The following is a 23,149-nucleotide window of genomic DNA, read 5'->3' on the forward strand; positions in this document are numbered from 1 at the left end:
ATACAGCAGCACACTAACTGCAATATGATAACAGCATGTATTAAATGTGATCTGTCTTAACATGCCGAAACTAAACTATTATATACTTGAATATTCTTTGCTTTTTTGGTGTGTTTTCCTCTCAGAAGCTTTCAGACTTTAAGTTCAGTCCATAGGATACTGCTGGTGCTTTGCTCACGGCTTCTTTCAACCAGCAGCATTTTGCCTTTTGAGATTCCTGAGGACCTGACAATTTCATGTGAAAACAATTTGTCAGCACTCAAAATGGTTATAGGAGTTTCATTATAGACATACTATGCCTAAATTGGGACCCAGATAAATCTGCTCTTGTTAGAAATGCCAGCTGCCCTTCTCCTCTAAGACTTTGATTCCTGTGGAGGAGGTGGCAGAGCTGGTTATAAGCAGATGCTTCTTTTGTGCTGTGGGCTCAGGGCTGCCTTCTTTGTGTGGTTCCCCTTCTCTTCTTCCCTTGCTTCCACCATGTTCCCGCTTTTCTACTTTGAAAGATTAATCCAAGATTGTCGTGGTATGTCCATACATCAGTTTAGTCTGGCCAGACCTATTGCAAATGGCTGCTCAGCCCCTAGAGAAGGTGTTATGGTTAGATGCTCCAGAGTCACTAAACCAACAGTGTGATGGCTGACCAGTCGGGTAGGTTGAACTGTTCAAGAGCATTAATGAGTGAGAAAACGTGACTATAGAGAAGACATGTATAAGGAGAATATTTGTGCAAAGTTAATTTTACTGTAGTTTCAGAATTTCATCAGATTCGGCTTGTCTGTGGTCCTTCAAAGCTAGGCTTGGCAGCAGAAGAAAAGGAATGGCACGTATGAGAGAAATCCAGGACTTCTGCTTTATTGCACTGACAGAACCAAATTGTTCAATCTGTTGCCTCATCTGTTTCTTGCCATAGCTGGGAGTTGTAAAGGTCAGGCCATTGCAGCACAAAGAATATAATAGTTAACATGCTGCATCTCGCAGTGTTACCAGCTGGCTAGTGCATTTCTCCCATTGAACATCCAGGCTCTTTCCCAAAAAGCATAAGCAGCATCCTCTGCCTATTTTTGGGAATGCGTCAAAGTCAAAAGTTTCTGAAGGTGGTAATGTGGGATGCCCAGTATGGTCAGCACTGCGCTCGACTCTGACATCCTGTGCTGTGCTTCAAGAGGGCTGCAGCAATTTTCACTTTGAAGTAATTCTCATCACCCTGAGAGGTGCAACTTTTTTGGTCCCCGTACATCAGGTCTCTGTTTACTGAGGAAAAATTACCTTACTGTCAGTTGTGTGTGTTTTGAGGAGGTGTTATGTGGTGGAAGCCCCTACCAGTGTACCAGTCACCCCAATCCCCGCCTCGTAGTGCTGTTGGGTAGAGCGCGTGGGTGACGAAGATTTCATCCCACAAAACAAGTTGGAGTTACAGCTGTTCTGTTTGTTATACCCTTGTGTAGGAGAATGAGAGGTATGGGTATGGCTACAAAGCAATAGCTGGTGTATCAAAATTATTGTGAATATATGTGAATAAAGGAGGTAATGAGTGATACAAATAAATACATATGAAACTGACTGCTATGGAAGACCTTTTCTGTTTAAATCTGATCTTCAGCATGATGTGTAATATAACTGTCTTTCTTGAAAATATCAGATGGGTCCACAAGTGAAGTAAATGTGCTTTGTCGTCCTCCTGACCCTTCCTCAATTTTGAAGCGAGTTCTCTGACTCTCTAGCTCTTTCATGTCCCTCTCTTTTTCTCCATGTTTTTAATACATGTTAAATTACAAAGCTTGCATGAAGATTAATGAGACGCTCTTGGTGTTATTTGACAAGATAAAAACAGAAGTAAAAGCCAGTTATTACTCCCTTCCAGTATTTAGTTACCAGTTTTGCATTCTAACCCTCCTTTGCCTTTGCAGAAACCAGATGGGTGCTTCATGTCACATTAAAACTATGAAGTTAGCTCCACTTTGAGGTGCTTCAGTCTGTTAATATTTGCTGGGTTTTGCTGTAGGTTCTCAGTAGGCATTGATGAATCAATTGCACTTGTAATTTAAAAGACAAATTCAAAAGGTCAGAAACTTTTATTTCTAAGAATACTGGGATGACAAAATAATAAAAATCATGTGATGCCAGGGTAGGTTAGCTAGTCTTTTCTGGTTTCACCAGCATGCTTAATAGAGACTGCATCAGTGCTTTGGGCTCCAAACACCACTTGGCTTTTTTTGCCTGAAGCGTGCAGGTCAGCCATCGTGGTTGATCCCCCTGCATCTGTTGACTGCGCGCTGTGGGAAGGGGAGATGTGGCCCTGGGCCTTCTGAGAGCGGAAGCACTTGGTTATTGAGTTATGATAAAGATCTAATGTCTTTTATGTTGCAGCTGATTGACTGGGTGGGACCACACAGCAAAAAAACAGTGCTGTCCTTGGAGATTAGGGACTGTTGCCTCACACCTATTGGTCTCAATTCCAGTTGCTCACTTGGCAAATCAGAATGACATAAAAGATACTATTTTAGCACAGCGTGTCTTATACTTCAGTGCTTTGTGTTAAGAAGCTGCATCGCAGATGAAAGCTAGGGGAAAAAAATGTTGATTTAAAATTGAATTTGTTAGTTCAGCTTAGGTTTCTAAGACGTACTAACTGTTTTTTTGGCATGTGTAACAAGAGCCAAAAATGCCTTTTGGTAAATTCTGCTAGCTAAAACTTCTTCTTTGGCTAATATTATAACTAAATCTTTACTGTTCAGTATTTTAAATTTTCTCTGCTATTGCTATTCAGGGAAAAGCATTGTCATAACTTGTTCTTTATTGCTTCAAGTCTTGAAAAGTTATCCAAGTCACTTTTTGACTTAACAGAAGATCTTTGTTTTATGTTTCAACACTTACTTGGAATGCTTGTGAACTTCAAATGTTTTCTTTATTAAAAAAAAGTAGGGGAGAGGGCATATTGGTACAAATGGTGTATGATATTTTAGTACATCCTGGTTTTGACTGTTCATATGTTTCATCCATCAGAATGCTGTTTAATTGTGATTTACTTTTCATTCCTTAAAGGTGCCATACTTGGCAGATCAGAAACACAAGAGTGTATCTACTACAACGCTAATTGGGAAAAAGATAAAACAAATCGCAGTGGTATTGAACCTTGTTATGGTGATAAAGATAAAAGACGACATTGTTTTGCTACATGGAAGAATATTTCTGGATCAATTGAAATTGTGAAGCAAGGGTGCTGGCTAGATGACATCAATTGTTATGACAGGTAAGTGAGTTTTTCTACAAATCTTAAATGTATTTGTAATCTTAAACTATTTTGCCTGTCTGTAATTTATCCATCCTCCCCTTTGCAAACAGTACTTGAGAAAAATTATAATACAGTGCCCTATGAATAGTTATCTTGGTTTTAGACACACACACACACACACACACACATGCTTTTTTCTTTTTTGCTTACTTACCTGTATTTAGTGACCCGACTTCACTGAAGTACTTTGTCTTGTTTGCAGATTAGCATGTTTTACCTTCTCTTATTTACTTGCTATATACTAAAAACCCGGTGTTTAATTTATTCTTTTTTTTAGGCCATTAATAAAATATTTTCTAAAGAATTGTTATTGCCAAGCAATGCAAATACAGTTACTGAAACCAGAATGCAAAATTTTATAGTTCACTTTTCCAAGGTCTTTGGAGAATGAAAGGCAGCACTTTGTGTCTGCTCTTTACTTAAACGTGGAAGTATTTTGCTGATTTATTAAAAAGCTCACTTCAGTGGCAGCTCTAAGTGACATCGAATATTCTAAAATTTCAGTCATTTTTTTTTATAACAGATGGTCTAGCAAGTACTGGTGAGCAGTAACAGCAGGACTTGGGGGTTGTTAGATATTGGCTGAATAAAGGTCATGACTCTCTTAAGAAATGGTATTCTAGTTCTTTGAAGTACTGCATTAAGTTTTATTTGACCAAAACAGTTATTGTTTGGAAAGGGAGAGACTTAAGAAAATAAAAGCATAATAGATCTTCATTGAAATATATTTAGAAATTATTTTTAGTAATATTTTAGAAAAATTTCCTTTTGTGTTTCTTAAATGTTGAATGAGTAGAAGAAATCATTGTAGTCATTTCTACGAAATAAAGTTTCCCCACACACTAGGATGTTTTCTACTTTAATGACAGTTTAAAGCTAAGGCGAACGGTAGTTCTGATTTATCTGTTTCTCAGAGAAGTGGCAAAGCATCTGCAAGCTTGCTTGCACAGCATGATTAAAATTCAGCTATGCTGGAAGGCGAAGGACAATTTTAAAGAAATCTTATTTGTTCCTACTAGTATCTGGTAACTGTAAGTCACTTAGGAGGGGAAAGTACTTTTTTTTTTTTTTAATCCATTTAGTTGTAGCTTTGCAGAAGAAGTAGGGGTGTTTACACAGTGGGGGTGTTCTGAACTAATTTTATTTCTGCTAAATGTTAAACTTTTAGGATGGAAATAGAATTTTTCAATTTGGAAATGGAGTTAGGTTCTATAGCATTGTTATCCCTCTAGTTCCACATGTATCTTTGAACAGTCTAAAAAAAATTGATACTGAATTCTCCCTTGAGCAAAGAAAAGAAATTAAAAAGAAATAAAATGTAGGAAGGATGGTAAGGAAATAGTTGAAAACTGCAAAAAAATTTGTCTGGCTCTGAGACCTCATTAACTGTAACTTGTCATAAGAATGCATGCTGCTGTGTTTGTCTAAAATAGCCAATAAACAAAACCTTATCTCTGGGAGTGAAGAGTGGTTTACCAAACAGGGAGTTACAGTATGGTGAACTGCAAACAACAGCAGATTAAGAACATCACGGAATACATGTTTTATGGAAGTTACAGTACAGTGTAGTTGTAATAGCTGGTTCTATAAAATAACCCTCATTTTTGCAGATGAACCCAAAACTCTTTTGACAATCTTCAGCTGTATTTAAAATCCTCAACTGTTTCAGCAGGATTTTCAAATTCTTCTTTTTCTTCTGTCAAGTTGTCTCCTGCATGATGCCTGTTTTTCTTTCCCGACTTGAAGAGTTTCAGCTTATTTGTTAATAGAACTCCTTTCCTGCAGTTATTTCACTGAGTGAAATAAGCCTTGTCCCTGAGCATAATGTAGGCAGGGGAAATTGGAGAACTTTTATCTTTTTTTCTAAAAATAAAATAAAATTCGAAAATTCTCCTTCCCACTTATCTCCAACCCATGCAACCCTGTCCTGTGAGTTTATGGTTAAATGCTAGCCATTTGATCATTTGTTTGTCCTGTTTAAATCGAGATTGTGAAATGTTCTTCAGTATTCTATTGGTGATTTTCTTGAACTTTGTCTGAAAAATAGCAAAAATGTGCTGTTTCAGTTTTAATGATATTTCATTGCAATATAAAATAACAAAATTTTGATTTGTTTCTTCAGATTTAACTCTTATTTGGGTAGTATGTTATCCTGAATTTCATGAAGTTCATTTGAAACTTTAAATGTGAGCATATGTTTTCTCTTGAACAGAAAAGCCCCTCAACTTAAGATTAATAAGGTTTTTTTTAATTATTTTATTATTATCTTTTACAGGAATGATTGCATAGAGAAGAAAGACAGCCCTGAAGTGTTTTTCTGTTGTTGTGAAGGCAACATGTGTAATGAACGCTTTTTCTATTTTCCAGAAATGGAGGTCACGCAACGTAAGTTAGACTAACACATTTATGGAGGAACTGCTTAGCAGAGTTCAGAAAGATTTCTTATTGTGCATGTTCAGCAGATAAGACTTTTCGAAATGTTGTGGTCAGTTTTTCCTGCCAGAAGGTTTCTGATTCCTGGATGATAGAGTGCTGTGTGCATTCACATAAAGAGCCTAGAAAATTGCCAGTTCATTTCTTCAATTTTGAAAGGTCTCTATACTAGAAGTAATTTAAATTGATAAAAGGTACTTCAGCTCTTTTCTAAGGGCGAGAAGGAAGGATAATATGAAATAATTGGCTGTTTTAAGATACAGAAGTTACTGTCAAATCTTACCTTAATTGTATAGTTAAGCTTCTGTAAGTGTCTATAAATCATTGGGCTAAAAGCCATATCATCCTTATATGCGTGTACCAGCCTATGAATGCTCTTCTTCTTGAAACAATGCTCTCACTATTTCTTTAAACTAATTGGACCTTTGAGTTTCTCTGTAAATTGACATAGTAACCTTTAAAAAGGGGGGAAGAATTTCCTTCCAGGTTACAAAGAAAATCAGATAGCCAGACTTAACAAATAATTGTTTTAAAAATCAATAAAAGATTATTTGATTATTCTTGCATATCTCCTTTGAGTCAAGAATCTAACCTTTGTTTGAAAACTGAATGATGTTAATAACTGAACTGAAAACAGCAAATGTCTTGTGTACCAAATAACCAGAGGAAGTTGTTTATGAAATTAAATAACATTTTCTGAGATGAAAATAGCCTTTGCTGACCCAAGAGATATTCTTGTCATTTCTGTCATGATACTGACGTTCTTTTTCACTCTCATGAAACCTCTTTTGCCCCAGGGGTCTGTGACTGCCCCTGTACCAGTTGCCTCAGAAGCAGTGCTTCTCTGGAGCCTTTCTGGAGGTCCTATGGAGGGGCTCTTCACCTAGAAAGCTTTTACTTTCAGCACATCAACAGTGCATAGAAATGTTGGCAGATAATTTCTGGCCTGTTCTACTTATTAATGATATCTTACTGTGTACATTCCAAAGGCTAAACCTCTGTATTGATTCTTTTTTCATTCATTAGGTGATGGCATTCTTACAGTCTTTTTAAAATACAGACACCTCTTACATGCTGCAGATAGGTGGAGCTTAGAAGCACAAAGAAGTTAGATGTGCTGATGTGTAAATCTGGGGATCTAAGTTATTTCTGCGCTTTCCAAAATGCTGCTTTTTAAATATGTGTCTGTTTATATTAAAGTACACTATTTAATCAAGTATTGTTAGCCTGTTGTGCTGATTGCAAGAATTTTTGGAAAATTGGGATGCTAGACATTTCAAGCACTGGATGATTTTTGTTTCTTAAAACCTGTGGGTTTATTTTGTTGTTTTTTTTTCCAGCAACTTCCAACCCTGTTACACCTAAGCCACCTCTGTTCAATACCTTGCTTTATTCATTGGTGCCTATAATGGGAATTGCAGTTATTGTGCTCTTTTCATTTTGGATGTACAGACATCACAAGCTAGCGTATCCTCCAGTACTCGTTCCAACCCAAGTAAGTTGCTGCATTATGATTTTGTTTTTTTGTGAATGGTATAACCATTTTCTCAAGCGGAGAGGAGAGAAAAGGGTCTGCGTCTGTCACGTGGCTGAAGTCTTCTGCTACCTTCCTGGTTTAGAGGTGCTAATGCTTGCTAGCCGCAAAAGCAGAAAATTAAGCTTTACTTAAATAGCCTCATCTCCATTAATTGATTGGTCTTTGGGTGTATGAGCAACTACTTAATGTTTTTACACATCTGTTTGTTTGGGAGGAGAAAAACAAAATACACAACTTCAGATGGCAAAGATGCAGTACTGCTGGACAGCTGTGGGAAGTTTGTACTGTAATCCCAGGTAGTTAAAAGGACTACTTGTCTGAAAGTTGTGTACAGCTGCGCTCAGGTACTTACCGTTGGGCTTTATGTAATGCTTACCTTAAAACAAAAATGAAGGAGACATGCTAATTCATAATGACAATTTTCAGTGAATAGAAAATAGTAACTAGTAGACACTTAGCTATTTTTTAAAAAGTGTGGAACTGGCTTACAGGTATCAGTTAAAGGGAACGTAAAGAAAATAAATCTTCAGTTGAAGCGTAGTTCCAGGGTTTAGCTCAGCTCGTGGCCTTATCTTTTTCCTCTTCCTTGTTTATGTATTTTTGTGTTTTGTCTTAAAATGTTTCAGTTTTAGCTATGTTGCATTTTACTTAGAAAATATTATGAGATTGTGGTCTCCAGACTTGAAATGTAAACTGGCTGTGTTGCATCAAAGCAAACCTTTTTTGGCTGCATGTACATAGTTCCTGCTCTTGTCAGGCTCCAGCTGATTCTGTAGGTGTAATTAATATTAATACTAGAATTCCTTTTCCTTCAGTTATGTCTAGAGATTTAATTGAGATTAGAAGGCCTTTATGAAAAGAGTTAAGATGTCAAATTCCTCAGACTGAAGTAGGAAGGATGAACAAAATGTGGTAGTAGAAATGGAGAGAGAAACGACTTGACCAGGGTCCTGCTACTCTTGGGCTTTTACAATAGGAATTGAACTTAAGCTTCCTAGCTCAGTGCAGTGACCACTCAGAATACATTGCCTCTCGTACAATGATGATACGATGATGCTATGATTAAATAAAATGTAAAACACTTGTTATTTTTGGTAAGACTGCATTTTAAAAAGATTTACATGTATTTGCTCTGTACTGTCGGCTTCTGTGATATTTTCAGTGCTACTGCTTGACTTCAGCGTGTTCCAGGAAACAGTATTGCCTGTGGTTGATAAATAAAATTGTTTTGGTTTCCATTCCGTAGTAATAGATAAGAAAAGTTTGGGGGGAGGCAGTGGGCATATGTTCTTGCCAAATGAAAAGAACATAATTTAGAGGAAAAAAGTATGTTTCTTGTCCTTACAGAAAGTATTACAGATCCTCAAACTTCATGCAATCTGTTAGCATAATTATTTCATCCATCTCAGTTTTTATGTATTTGGGACTTTACATCAACCTAGTAGTCTTCACTGTAAGATCAAATCATGACTGCTAGTTGTGTGAATAATTTCAGCATGTGACTTCCTTTCTAGACTTAAAGAAATTAAGTAATGGATAAAGTGATAGAAAAGCAAGCAAATGTTAAATACGTGTGAGATATCAAGAACTTGAATTTTTATATTCTTCCTCCTTTTTATTGTGGTTCTTTTCTTGCATGGATTGTTTGGTACAGGAGTGGACATGTCATAAATTTTTTAATAAATAGGGTAATAACCTGTTTTGTTAATGCTCAGATTGTATCTGTTGGGGTAAGTATATGTTGGTGCTTGAGCTAGTTATGGTGTAATAGCATTTTCTTATCTTGTGGTGAATAGGCATTAAGGTTTGATGTGGAAAGTCAGGAAAAGCTACTTCTGCCTGAAAAACTAAATGAAATTACTATGGAAATAGAATGTATAAATATTCTCCCATAGGCAGCAGAGCAGTGTTTCCCAGTTTTAAATTTGATTAGAGCTGATTTGAACAGGAGGCGGAGGAAGCAGGAAGAGAGGGAAAAATATTAGTAATTTTATAACCATGAAACAAACATTTAAATATTTATGCAATTAATATATTAAATATTAATATTATATTTAATAATTAGGGCATGAGTAGAGTTTGTAGGCAAATGGATTCTTTTCTAAGTATTTCTGTAGCAAATGGTAGAATGGATAGATCAGATGTATACCAGATACTAGAAAACGGGAATTTCTCAGTATGAGAGGCAAATAAAGGTTATCTCATTTTATTTCTGGAAGGTGATGGGAGTACTTATGTGCAGAACGCCCTGGTACTAATCTTTCTTCCAGTAAAAATGAAAGGATAGATGAGGAATAAGCAAAAGATAAAAATGAGGAAAGACTGAAGAATGAGAAATTTTGGAAGAATTAGGAGAAGAAGGGAAAAGTTAAAAAAAAATCAGAGAGCAAAAGGGAAAGAAATTGTTTGGAATATTTCAAAAAAAGCAAGATACATGCTAGAAGAATTTTTTGAACCTGTGGTGAAATATAAAGGACAAGCATCTGAGAAAATGCAAACAACTTCATTTCCTTTTGAAAGTAAAATTGCTTCACGGTACATGCAGGCATTGGGCAGGCAGTTCCTACCCAAACTGAGCTCAGTTCAGAGCTATGTGGATTAACTTAACTTTAAATTCCCTTTGAATGTACAGATAATGATTTTAAAATTTCATGCAGCAGAATTAGTTTATATGTTTGGCTTAAGATTGGAAAGCAGTAGATAATTTTGTTTGCTCCTTACGTGTTTCATTCTTGCTTTCTTTCAGGTATTTGGGTAGAGAGATCAAGGGGGTTACTAGAATAGGTACCTGCTGAGATGCTCCTTGCCGGTTCCCCGAGTCAGAAGTGCCCGGCGGGTCCCGAGGCGCGTGTCCGGGACAGCCGTGGCAGAGTGAGCTGCTGCTTTCATTAGTCTTGGCTTACAGACTTCTTTGTCTCTTGTTTGTGCTGTTAACTGTATGCCTCGCTTTATTGTGTGGGGTGCTATCTAGTTAAAGCTGTCAAATTTTATAAAATCTGTCACTATTTAAATTCTTAAATGAGTTGTTAACGAATGTGAGTTTGCTAAATACGTATGTGTATATGTAAAATGGTTTGAAAGAACGATTTCATTTTCTTATTTGTATTTTATATAATCATGCAGCAAACACATATTCATGTGTCTCACCAAACTTACCAAAAACTCGATTAGTATTTTAGATATTTGAATCTGTGTATTTTGATATAGAGTTACTCTCACCCATTTAATTTTCACTCATGAGCACCAGGTACCGTGAAAACAAAACGCTACAACCTTTGCAGGCAAAGGCTTTCACTCTTAAATTAGGTGTAGTTCAGATTTCCCCACAGCGTCCTACAAATATTCCTGGTAGAAATGTGAAAGCGGATGGCAAGGAGTTGATATGCTCTTTTTTTTTTTTTTAACATCTCTTGAGCTTGGGCCAGAGTTGTCAGTCAATGCTAATTACAACTGTGGTGTTACCACTCTGTCATCTGATAGATAGGACCGTAACCTATTTTATAGCATAACTGACACAAGTAACACTTTCGTATATCAGTTCATGCATCTGTGGCTCCCAACATTTTATATCCATACTGTGCAAAGAGAGATTAACCTCTTGTACTTTTTGTTGAGTGCCCAAGTTATGAATATCTTACTGGATCACAGAGTTGCTTTTTTTGTTTTGTGTTGTTTTTAAAAGAAGAGTCATATGTTGAGAGGGTTGGAAAAAAGCTTTACAGAGTCACTTAATGTCTTCATAACCTATTTTTGTGCTTTCTTCTGAAACGTTTGACATTACTTGGGTCAAAGTGTTTTTAATCACTAAGCACAAGAAAGCCCTGATCTAGACCTGTGTGGTGTGACCAGGAATTTAAAAACTCAGAATGGACAGATCCTGTCTATTATAGTGTCCATAAAAGCAAGCTTAGTTGCTAGGAATTACCATTTCTTTCCCTCCTCGGAGAGGAAGATTACATGGTTGAAAAATACAACTACATCTTCTGCTTTTAACCTCCAATATATCACTTCATTTAAGCTTTTCACCCAGTATTTCCTATATTGAGCACAATAATCTTTTATGTGCTTCATTGGGGGAGGGAAGTTTGGCCCATAAGGATGAATCTCACTGGTCCTATATATATGAAGAATGTCCCTAGTCTTCAAAGTCACGTTCTATGTGAACCAAGAATTTAGAATAATTGAAACATATTTATCAAATATAAAGAGATATTGATCTTACAGCTCTGGTCTCAAAAGGTTTTTTTGATCATAAAAAAAAATACTCTGTGATTTTGGTGGATGGCAATTTTGGTATGGCTGCCTTCACTACCATACCATGGTAGTCTTTCTTCAGTGTATCTTTTCCTGAAGATACCCAAGTATGAATAGAACTTTGTAGCAATGTCATGGTTTTGATATTTCAGTTTCAGCTGTAAGAAATTAGAATTGAAACCAGTATCACATAATGTGAGGTGAATAATGATGGAGAAGAATTCCTAGCAGTGGCAGATGCAAGACACATTCTCAAATACTGACTGCAGATCCGACTGCATGTGTAGCGGTGGAAAAACAAATTCTGTGTTGGAAACTAATAGGAAAAGAACATGTAACAAAACAAGCGCTGCTCTTTGCTGCAATTTTTAACCTCAGACATCTGGTCTAGGCCACTAGACCTGTGCCAAGGAGTTTAGTGAGTGTGTGTGTGGAACTTGAATGGTTTGTTTTCAGAAAAACATAAAAGTAATTAGTAATGGGGAAACTTTTTATTGTTGGCATTCAAAAAGATTTTCATTTATTGTTTTTATTCTCTAAATTAACTTTTAAATAATCTACCTGGTGCACTTAAAATTTCTGGGATAACCTTTATCCCTCTACCACACTAGGAAAATCACTGTTTGCTGCTGAAGAAGAATGAAGAAATTAAATTGAGTGTTCAGATTTTTTCCAGTTTTTATCTTCCAGCCACATTTTTTTTTCTTGTTGTTATAGGTATTTTAATAAAAAGATTATAACACTTGAAAAATGACGAGTAAGAAAGGGAGAGGTGTTTTTACAAGGACTTATTCCAAACGTAGGAAGATTAATAGCTACTTGAAAAATATATGGAGGAGAAGCTAGGTGCTTATATGAAATGGGAAAAGAGATCAACAAAGAAAAGCTGGAGCTCAGAAAGAGGAAGAATGAAAAAAAAATAAAGACTGAGTTTGAGCTTGTGGCTAGCTAGGAAAGAGTACATATCAGTGGTTAATGAATGATTAACATACAATGAGTGGCAATGTTGGTATTAAAAAAGAATAGCTGAATGATCTCAAGACTTGGACTGCTAGATGTGTGCATGATTTCACATTCTCTAATACTGCATTTCATATCTTCAGAACTAGTAAGAATTTCTTTTAGAATTGATTCCACTCAATAGCTGGAATGACACAGGGGAAAGATCTGGTGCTATTCTTTGATTGTGGTACTGTGAGGCACAACCAGGATATGGTTGTTTAAAGGAAAAAAAAAAACCAAACCAAACACAAATATTGGGATACTGTGAGAATGCAGTAGGAAAGTTATTCTAGATAAGGAGTCCTTAATGTGTAGTAGGTAAATAGCTTGTAACTGTGGTTTTTTTAGTTTGGGGCATTTGGGGTTTTTTTGGGGGGGAGGGGTTGGTTTTTTTGTTGGTTTTTTTTTTTTAGAATTCATGGGCTATTACAATACAAGTAGTTCCTTAAGATCTTTAACAGAGGGAAGAATTTGTCTGACAGATAATTGGAAACCAAGTAAATAGTGATGCATGCTTTTTCAATGCTCAGTATACAACCAGACATCTAGAACTTTAGTTCTAAATCTTGATAGCTTTTTAAAAAAAATTTTACAAAAGTACTTTCCTGAATTCTCAACTTGCTTTCAGAATGAGCTATCTGCATTTAAATAAGCCATAAATGCAGATGTATTTTAGATCTTCAATAGGTAAGAAAAATACAAATCCAGACTTATGGTACCTTCTCCTGAATGGCAGCCTAAAGGCAACTTTATAATTAAAGTACAATTAAAATTTTAAAAAGCCTCAAATGTATTTGTATAGCCAACTTGAAGTTACTTTGTGCTTTTGCATTGATTCAAACAGAGCGCTGTCTTACAAACTACGCTTTCAATGCTGTACCTTATTCCTGGCTTATTAAAAAGTAGGTTTAATTTTAGGAGTAGGCCTCTACAGAGTGGGTCTGAGAGGCTGGTGCAAGAAGATGTGCATGTGTCTGATAAGACTGGATGTAGTCAGTACTTTGTGTCGTATTCTCGTAAATGTTGACTTGGCGTATACCCTTTTAACAACTGACAAGACACTGAAGGCTTTTACAGCACTGTATTTAATTTACCTTGAAGAATTTCTTTCTGTTGTTCATTCATTGTAAACAATAATATTAAAAATAATTTATATTATCAAGATCACATTTAGATTATAGTCTTAGAGAGTGCTTTGGAACAATCATAGGAAGGCTGAAATACTGATCTCTGAAGTCTGCAATTGGGTCCTCTACCTTCAGGAGCTTTTTAATAGTTTTCCATAATAAAGTCTGGTTTGCTGCATATCCTCAGATGTGCTGTCCTGAATGCTTTAGATTGACATCTTTCAGGTAATCTTTTATATCACTAAATGGATGAGAATTACACATTTCCTAAGGTATAAAAAAAAGTAATTAATTTTACCTTACATTCTCCGAAGAGGTTGAGGGACTGTGGGTGAATACAGATGTCATATTGAGGGCACTAGTTAGGAACAAATGTAGGAATCAGTGCAATGAATTTATAACACAATAATTTGCATTTATTTTAACACCATGTTTATAAAGATTTTTGTGACATGTTTGAAGTTTAGAATATGGTTGTGGATAGCCCAGATTTTGGAAAAGACCACACTGATTGGGTTTTTTTGGTCTAATTGGTTACAAATATTGCAATCACTTCCCTAATCCCTGATAAAACCTTTAGAAGTAGTTTTCAGGAAGTATAAATAGGAAGTTAATGTGTTTATGTGTATTTGTATAGATGATAGCTATTTAGGGGGGAGGGGGGTAATTGGTCCCAGTTTTTATTTATAACAGTTGTGTCAATTCCTGACATAATGAAGCACGTATTTGCATTTCTGTAATAGCCTGATACTGCTTAAACTGGTGATGCTTGCATTTCTAATGAAAAGTATGAGGTGGTGGTCTGTAGTCTGAAGGGAAGGACAATGATTTTAAAATTAGAAGGTCTATGATGTGCATAAATCTCTCTTTGAAAATTTTCATGCGTGTCTAATTTATTAGTATTTGGGGGAAGTTGATCCCCTTAAGAAAGCAGTGAGAGGCTTGGGAGAGGACTCTTTATTTCTCAGTTTCATGTTTGCGGTTTCTCATTATGGTAAGAGCAAAAAGGTTGCATTCATATATCTTTTTTCCTTATTTCTGAGGAATTTACATAATTTTCAGGAGCTGGAGAATTTTAATAGCAAATAGGCCTGAAAAAAAGGACTAATAAATTTTTTTTACAGCCATAGGAAAGACGTTTGTTGAATAACTATTTCATATAAGCAGTGCTTTTTTTTTTTAGCAGTTATTGTTTGTTCTTTGACTACTTGAGTTAGGAGAAATATGAGTACACAGAGATATTTATATTACTCTGTTCAGTAGCCGTTCCCTATCAAATTCACAGATTGAGTAATACTTTTATTTTGCTTGGCTGCTGTTTCTGGCAAAGGAATATGGGGGGCTTGAAGGAGGAACTTCTTTAAGTAACTGTGCTCGTGGTTTTTGGTGTGCTGCGGAATCTTACTTTGTGCTGCAGAATCTTACTTTTAAGTTTTTCTCAGTATACGTGGAATAGCTGCCATTCTACTGGAACCACCAGCTTCACAGAGATTTGAAGGCAAAGATGATCGGCTGCTCTGAAAACCACTTTAAGGGTTTGGGTTGTTTCGTGTAGGGCTTTTTTTTCCCCTTCTGAAGTGCCCCAAAATATTTGCAGGCTGTACAGGTCCTGCAAGAATCTGCTTCAGACTCTTGGTGTGGGTATTCCCCTCATCTCCAGTGGTCTGCTGACTGGCAGCGAGAAGAGGAGTGATCCTGTTGGGCTCCAGTGTTCTTTAGTGCTCTGTCAGTGGCAGCAAGCTCTATTACAGTATTTATAAATCTGCCTCCCAACTAATCTAGCCTTCAAGAAATACTTCAGTCCTTCTATTATTAATTATTTAGATAATGCAAAGTGTGTGCTAGGCAGTTCTCAAGCGCAGAGAAGAGCCTCTTGTTGGCTGTATGCTCTGTAGCATCCTAAGAATGTGAAGACAAAGGGTGAAGAAAAGGATGATTGCTGTTACGTGGCAGGTGAATACTTCAAGTGTTTGAATTTCATGCTCTTGCAACATCTATCTGATCAAATTATAAAGGACAAAGAAAATAGTTGAGGCAAAAGTACAGGAGGAGGAGGAACGAAGGTGTCTCGGCGCGTCTCTGCTTGAGGGGCGATGAGATTGTTCAATAAAAAAAAGAGATGAAAGTAGCAGAAACAAGCATGTATCATTAAAATGTGTTTTTAAGTTTCGGTAACAGTGCTCTGGGACTTAGATTTTTATAATGGATTTCATTCCACAGGCTGTAAACTCATGTGACTTGTTTGAAAGAATCGTTAGTATTGTAATTTCCCTTTATATATGCTGGATATAGTGTTTTCAAGTTCACTTGTTCTAGTTACACCTCTAGCATGCCAGATTTATTGATTAAATTTAGTAATATAGACCTAATATATGATGACCTCTTTCTTTATAAGGTTTAGCTGTAACTTAGACATTAAAAAGTTTTCATTTTCCACAGCTAGCTACTAATTGCAGCGAATTTTTAAAAATACAACGCTGCCCTCTACTGTACAGTTGTGAGCATAACTGGTGTTTGTATGTTTAATTTTCTGCATGTGTTTATATACTGTTTTGTAGTAACGTGACTGTTTATACACCTACAATGGACAATTCTGGTTTCAATAATAAGATCAATTCAGGTGATGGTCTGTATAATAATCTTTTTTTTTTTTGCCCATTTTTCTTTGCTGACATATCAATGATGGATTTTTTTTTATTTTAAATGATCTGTTATTAGTACAAGAAAGTATTGCTATCTCCATGAATATTTTTGTCGTTACTTCACAAACAATTGATTTTGTCTCTTTTCTTATAAGCTGTTTTTTCATCCCATTCTTGGTATAAATAGTAATTTCTTTTGCCTGTGTTTTTTCCCCTCTCTACAAGCACGCCTTTCATATAATGATTGAGGTAAGATGCATTGATGTTTGTTCATGGTTATGGAACTTTCTGTGGACATGTAAGAAGTTGTTTTCGTATGAATTACTTTTTTTTTCAGTATTTTGGACAAGAAATTTGTAAGCATGCAAAGTTTAAAAAATACAGATTTAGTCTGCTGTTGATAGTTTTGTTTTGGTTTTTTTTTTTTTTTTTTAAATTCACTACAGCTTCTCAGGCTTTTGAGTTAAATGTCTGCAGGGACTGATAATGAAATACACCAGGTGTAATCAGTTTGTGGTTCTTCAACTACAGACTAGCTGGTTTATGTCACTTCTACTGTAATGCCGCGTTGTGTGAGCAGTGGTAAGGGCTCTGCCAGTACAGCATTTGCTGGTGACCTGAGTTTTGGGCTGTGGGAGCAGTCCAGCCGGCAGGGACTGCCAGTCTCGCTCTGGTGGGTTGCCCTGGAAGTAAATGACACGTCCTGCCCACTTCTGTCCGGGCTTTGGGTATTTGTTGTCATTTCCCACCGGTAAACTGCTGATAACTGTTTGAGGTGTGTGGTCTTCATCTTGTGATTCTGGGTGATGTGATGGTTTTTTGTGTCATTCAGGAGCTTGGAGAAATAGATTGCCTGAAGAAAAAAATTCTTTCACTATTAAGTCTCTACTTCAACTTTTTCACTGGCCAGAAGTTACTTTTATTAAATTACTGATACTGCATGTGAAACTACAAGTAACTGAAAAGTGTTAATTCAGAAACTTGGTTATTATTGCTAGGTTTTTAAATTGAATATGGAAAAAGTCAAGGTTTGCGTTGTAACATGAGTGCTCAATTTCCATTGTCTCTATAGGTCTCTAATTAATAGCTGAAATGTCTTGTAAATGTAATTTAGAAGAAAATATAATGGTGCTATTTAAATATTTTCCTGAATATCTTGCATCTGTAAAGAGTTATCAGAGTTCCTTCTATTTGTATTACTGTTTTGCTTCAAATGCTGTAATTTCAGTTAGGGAAGAAGTAGTATCCTGTCTACAAGGAAATACTTTGTTTATATTACTGTGGGGAATATGTCTGCAATGTATGGTAAAATAGAGGATTTTGTGGGATGAAGAAGAGAAAAATTGTCACCGTTTAAAAGAAATGTAGTTTGATACAAATCATAGAGTCAATTTTAGAATAATTACAAAATTTAAGAATTCCGACTCCTTTTACTGTATTTGGATCCTAACTTTACAGATGATCTGGTTGAAAATGAGCCAGTGCCAAACTAGAAAAGGAGGAAACAACCAAGATCGTCGCCAGGCTCTTTCAACGAGAACTTTTCAACCATATTCACAATATTATCTGTAGAATAAACATAACCAAGGGGAAATACTGCACCATTTAACAAAGAAAACTTGTGTGTGCTCTGGAAGTTTGAGAATTTGTTTATATTTTGGAGTCAGGAAGGATAAATGTGTCTATGTACAATCCCATTTGGATAATTGGTCTTTTTTTCCCTTTGTTGTACATGATGAATCACCTGATTCAGTTGCCATATGAGAGACATGACTGGAGATAAACTCAAGTGCTGACAGACTGTGTTGGGGCAGGTCTTTAAACAATCTATTCAATTGATCGTATTTTTAATAGATTTGTAGTTCCGTGTTTGTTAAGCTTCTCTTGGATCTTGAGAACCATTCTTGAAGACACTTAGGGAAACCTATTTCTGGAAGTTACCATTCTTTAATGAATATTTTTCCTTCTGTTCTTTTTCCAGTATGACTAATATGCACTACCTGACAGCTGACTGCAACTCCCAGCTATAAAAAAATCAGAACCGAAAAGCCCTGTTTGATATTTAAAAACCTTACAGTGTACACCATAACGAGATGTCCATCGTTTTGAGATCACCATACAACCCAAACTTAGGGGTTTAACGATCAGTGGCTTTGAGCTATGGGAAGAGTAAAGCCTAGTTGTCTTGAGTATTATGCATCGTATGACCCAGCCAGTTCAAGTGCTTTCTGCCGATGTAGCTGCTTCTGCTTTTTATCTGGCAGTAGATCATTGTGCAGCAGGAGTGTTCCTGCTGCCTCTGCTAATTGCCCCGGGGTTAGGACAGAGCGTGTCTTCGAGATGGCGGAGCACTTGGGATGAAGTTACATGGGCCAGTGGCTTGCGGCTCCCAAAAAAGAGTGCCCTGCTTCCCCTCTGCCTTGCAGTGCTTTTTGTGTTAACCAGGACCTTGTTGCAAACTGATTCAGTTTGCTAAACTATCAGAAAACTAGCCTGATTTTAAAAATAAATAAATAAATAAAGGCTTTCTGGCAATCTAGTATATTGCCTTGATTTGCTGTGCGGTCAAACAAGCACCAGAATCAGCCCAAGGGAAGAGACAGGGAAAGCTTGGGAATGGGAAACTGGGCCCTTATTTTTTGACAGCTGTGGCAAGCTGTTAGACTAATATATCCCCATTATATCTTTACTCACATTATATCATCATCCTTGGCGCCACAGAGATGATTTTAAAAAGCCATACAAAAATAATTATGCCTGTGGCATGTTAAACATTTTTGCTTAGAAGTAGAGCAAGTTGAAAACATTGTCAAGAAATGGTTCTGTATAAAAATAGTACCTGCAGTTTTTAGAGTAAATGCCTGTTGTTTTTAACAAAGTTGTTTGGAAAAAAGTAAGAAAAAAACCTGGAAAACTATTCTTTTTAGTTACGTTAACAGAAGGCAATTATACTTTCCATTTTAAGTCAGGATTTGTTTTGATTTGTGTGTGGGGGTGTGTTGCTTCTTCATAAGCACGCCGGAAGTTTTGACTTCATAGAAATGCTTCAACACGAAAGGGAAATGTGCAGAGAACCACAGGAGGTTGCTATATAAGGCAGTGGGAGAATAATTTGAAATGCCAGGATTTTCTAGGAAATACGAAATTCAGGTATATGAAAAGTATTGTAGCCTAATGTGAAAGTAAGAAGCACCAGTTTTCGCTGGCCACTTCACTAAGGAGTTACTGCTTTCTCTCATGTGATAGATGCTGTAATTTTTTTCATCAAATCTTTGAGAAGATTTTGCTTGACGGTCGAGAAAAAATGTACATAGCGTGCTTCAAAATACCAGCAGATTTTCTGGGTGGAGGGTATGGAAAGGAAGGGGAGTTCTTCTAGCTGCTAAAGCAAAGTGAGATTTGGGTTTACTTCCCACAAATCATTCTCTTAATTTAGGCAAGTCGTCAGTTTCAAAACTTTAAAAAATTGTTGAATTAACTGATTGTAAATCCCCAGATGCTACATAGTGCTCAGGATTCTTAAAAATAACAGAGTTTTTTTACAAGTTAAAGTAGGCTTTTATGAGTGAATTTGGGCATTTTTTTCTAGTTTTGTTTGTAACTAACTATTACAAATTGAGGACAGTGATTTCCCTGGTGCCTGGAATATTCATAAAGGGCTTTGGCATTGAATGAAAGGCAGCACAGGAGGGAAAACTTAACTCTTAAACTTCATTTTCTGTATTGTTGTTTGTCCAGTTTAAACCCAGCAATTTTGATTTAATAACTTTAAGCATCTGTCACTGTCATATTTGCGAAAGGATTTCATACTTCTTTGAGGATAGTATTATAATGTGTCTCTAATTTGAATAATTTTTTTTACAGTTATTAATTTGTGGAATTAGGTTACAGTTTCTTTCAACTGCTATAAATCTGTCTCTCTATGATACTTGTTCTTTTTGAAGGATGTATTTGTTGCTTAATAAGAAATAAGGGAATGGTTATGTGTTCCTGTGCTTAAACTACTCAAAATTTGTGTTGGATACACAAGCGCTTGTATCCATTCTCACAATAATAGCAAAGTATACTTAAACCCACACTTGTTCAGAAAATGTCTTTAACATGCACAAGACTTTTATGTTGCTAACCAAAGTGCTCAAATACTTAACTATTGAGTACTCTCATTTGTTTTGTAGAAGCAGCTACTCCAGTGTTTTTCATTCTTTCTCTTTAAAACAGCATTACAGCTGTGACTGGAAAAAAATGGAGAAGCCATGTTTTGGAGGGTTTTTTGAATAGTAGACTTCAGGGGTTTTTTTCGTTGTATTCTGCAGCATGGATATAATTTAAAAGTGATACCTAATTTTCATTTGCATGTTTGTTTCTTTCATATGTAATGTTGAGACTTGTGGTACAATTTTGTGGTCTCCGCAGACCTGCGCGGCAAGTAGCCGTTCACCCTCTTCCCATCTGTGGTCTAGCAGCCTGCCCCCACGCTGTCACTGTTGGCATGGATTGACATTTGCCGTTCTCTGTAGTGATTTGGACTGAGGAACAAGTTGTGGTTTAAACTGATACGGGTCTGTGTGGAAGGACGGTAGAGCTGTATCTCATGGTGACAGTATTGGTAATTCTGCTTAGAGACCGCTACAGACCAGAACTTGACTTATTTTCCTGCAGAAAACAGGGATCAGACAGAAGAGATCGTGTTTCTCCGGTTCTGTGCATAGGGTGATATTCTTTGATGCAGAGGCATATGTAAATCGGTCTGATGCATTTGTTCATGGTAGGGAAGAAGCTTACATAGGTACAAGCTAATCTAACGTGGTAGACTGGAGAGGAAGGGACAGCCCAGAAAGAAGCACATCTTTGGCAGTAAAGTTGAAAATCTGCTTGTTATGTTCAGATGATGTGGATGATACAGAATATGTAAGGGATATATAAACTATAAAAAACAAGATATTCAATAAGCTGTCCCATTTTCTTCCCCAGAAAGGGAGATTGTTCAAATCTCTAGTAAGATTGGTGATTATATGGATAGCTGTATGGAAGCTCTATCAAACTTGCAATTGTACTTCCCAGCTTGTGCTTATTTGAAAAGGAATTGTTGGGCTAGCCCCTCAGTGAAGTACAAATACAGTAAGATACGACAAGATAAATTTAATTTAATCTTAAATTTAATTCCAGTTCTGTGTCTGGGCTACAGCCAAGTACTTGCATTTCAGTAACATATTGGCTATCCACGTTAGCAAACGTTGGGAGCAGTAGAAGTGGATCAGTAGGTTGAAGCATCGGTACTGTGGTTCCTCGCACCGCCATTCGTGCGGCTTGGGTGGCTGACTGCGGAGACGGTGATGTTTGGTTTCCTGTGCCAAATGTCTGCACTGTGCATGTGGTTCGGTGGTTTCTGAATGAAAAAAAAAGTTAGTTACGTACCGGAAAACCTTGTAGCGGCATGGCGTGCCTACATACTGGTTTGCAACCTTACGTGCGCAGTAAGCGGTGGAGTTGTTGAAGTACTGGTGTGCTGGTACCAGCTCAGTGGCTTGTGAGAAATGAACCGGTACGTGGTGAGGGTGAGGGGGTTCACTTCGGCTCTGCACCGCTGCCCCCAACCACTCTGCTGACGTAGGTATCTTCTGCTTCCCGGCTGGGGGATGCAGCGTCAGTCCCATGGAGGTGGACGGACTTCGTGGCTGTGTAGAGTCAAGTCACCAGGCTGTTGAACTAAACGATTAAACAGGTCATACCTGCGTCAAACAAAAAAACCCAATAAACATATCAAAGGTGCTGATTTTAGTTCTCTCTCTTAAAAAAAAAAGTAACAAGTAAAGCTTGATTATCTTTATTCCTTAATTTCTGCTGTGCTTTTACACCTGGTTAGACAGATTTATACTGTAACTGTTGTTATGCTGTCGCTTGCACATTAATTCTGAGCATGTTTTACAATCTCATTTCTTTCCTGCAGAGAAGGGTTGCTGTTTTGTTTCTGGTTTGTTTGGGGGAATTTGTTGCAAGGGGGGTTGGGTACGTGATACAAGTCTTTTCCAGTTTACAAGTCTTTATTTCTAGTGCCATCATCATAGATAGCACATATAATAGCGAAATTAATTAATGATTTTAACCTGATTTCAGGATCCTGGACCACCACCACCTTCACCGTTGATGGGTTTGAAGCCATTGCAGTTACTAGAGATCAAAGCTAGGGGAAGATTTGGTTGTGTATGGAAAGCTCAACTGCTGAATGAGTATGTTGCGGTCAAAATATTCCCTATTCAGGTAAGCAGAAGTTCTTAGTGTCCTCTGTTGCTTGTAATATTGTAGTGTTAAACCAGCTTTTCTAGTCATAATAAGAGGCTTTTATTTTAGAGAATTTTCAGTGTATACTGTAAATCTAGATAGAAATGTCTGGAGCTGAAAAATGTGCAGGTGGAGTTTTATTGAATTAAAATAAGTATTTTAATGTAGCAAACATATTATTAAAACATAAACTCTGTGAAATTTATATCTTTCTAGTCATAAAATTACGTATTCAGTGTGAATAGTTTTAAGCAGCTCTCACACGTCTCGATCAAGATTTTTCAAATTAAATTGTACTTAGAAGAAATGTCCTGAAATGCAAACCTATAAGGCGATTGTTCCAATTAAACATGCCTCAATTAAGTGAAATAGTATTTATTTCCCAGCAAGTACCCTCTGAAAGCCACGTTTTAGAATAGATTGTGCTCATAATTTTAAGATCCAGTCTAGTTAAAGAATACAAAGTGATTATACGCAATAATACCGGATAGATTTTACATTAATTAAAAACACCCACTGCTACTTGAGGTGAAGAAATGTGCTTGTGCGTTCTGCTGATTAACCAAGTGGTGACTTGCTG

The 23,149-nt window shown here is 36.7% G+C and overlaps 1 protein-coding gene across 1 annotated transcript in view; it reads left to right on the forward strand.

Moving 5' to 3' along the window:
* The window catches only part of ACVR2A (activin A receptor type 2A), a 69,193-nt gene that overhangs the window by 33,356 nt on the left and 12,688 nt on the right, over positions 1 to 23,149 (forward strand). Inside the window, exons 2-5 of the mRNA XM_075028987.1 lie at positions 3,046 to 3,253; positions 5,571 to 5,680; positions 7,069 to 7,223; positions 22,405 to 22,548. Of these exons, the coding sequence (XP_074885088.1) occupies positions 3,046 to 3,253; positions 5,571 to 5,680; positions 7,069 to 7,223; positions 22,405 to 22,548 (617 nt within the window). The remainder of the gene's footprint in view (positions 1 to 3,045; positions 3,254 to 5,570; positions 5,681 to 7,068; positions 7,224 to 22,404; positions 22,549 to 23,149) is intronic.

The sequence above is a fragment of the Buteo buteo genome, chromosome 5 (genome assembly GCF_964188355.1).
Source record: "Buteo buteo chromosome 5, bButBut1.hap1.1, whole genome shotgun sequence".
In the NCBI taxonomy this organism is placed as follows: Eukaryota; Metazoa; Chordata; class Aves; order Accipitriformes; family Accipitridae; genus Buteo; species Buteo buteo.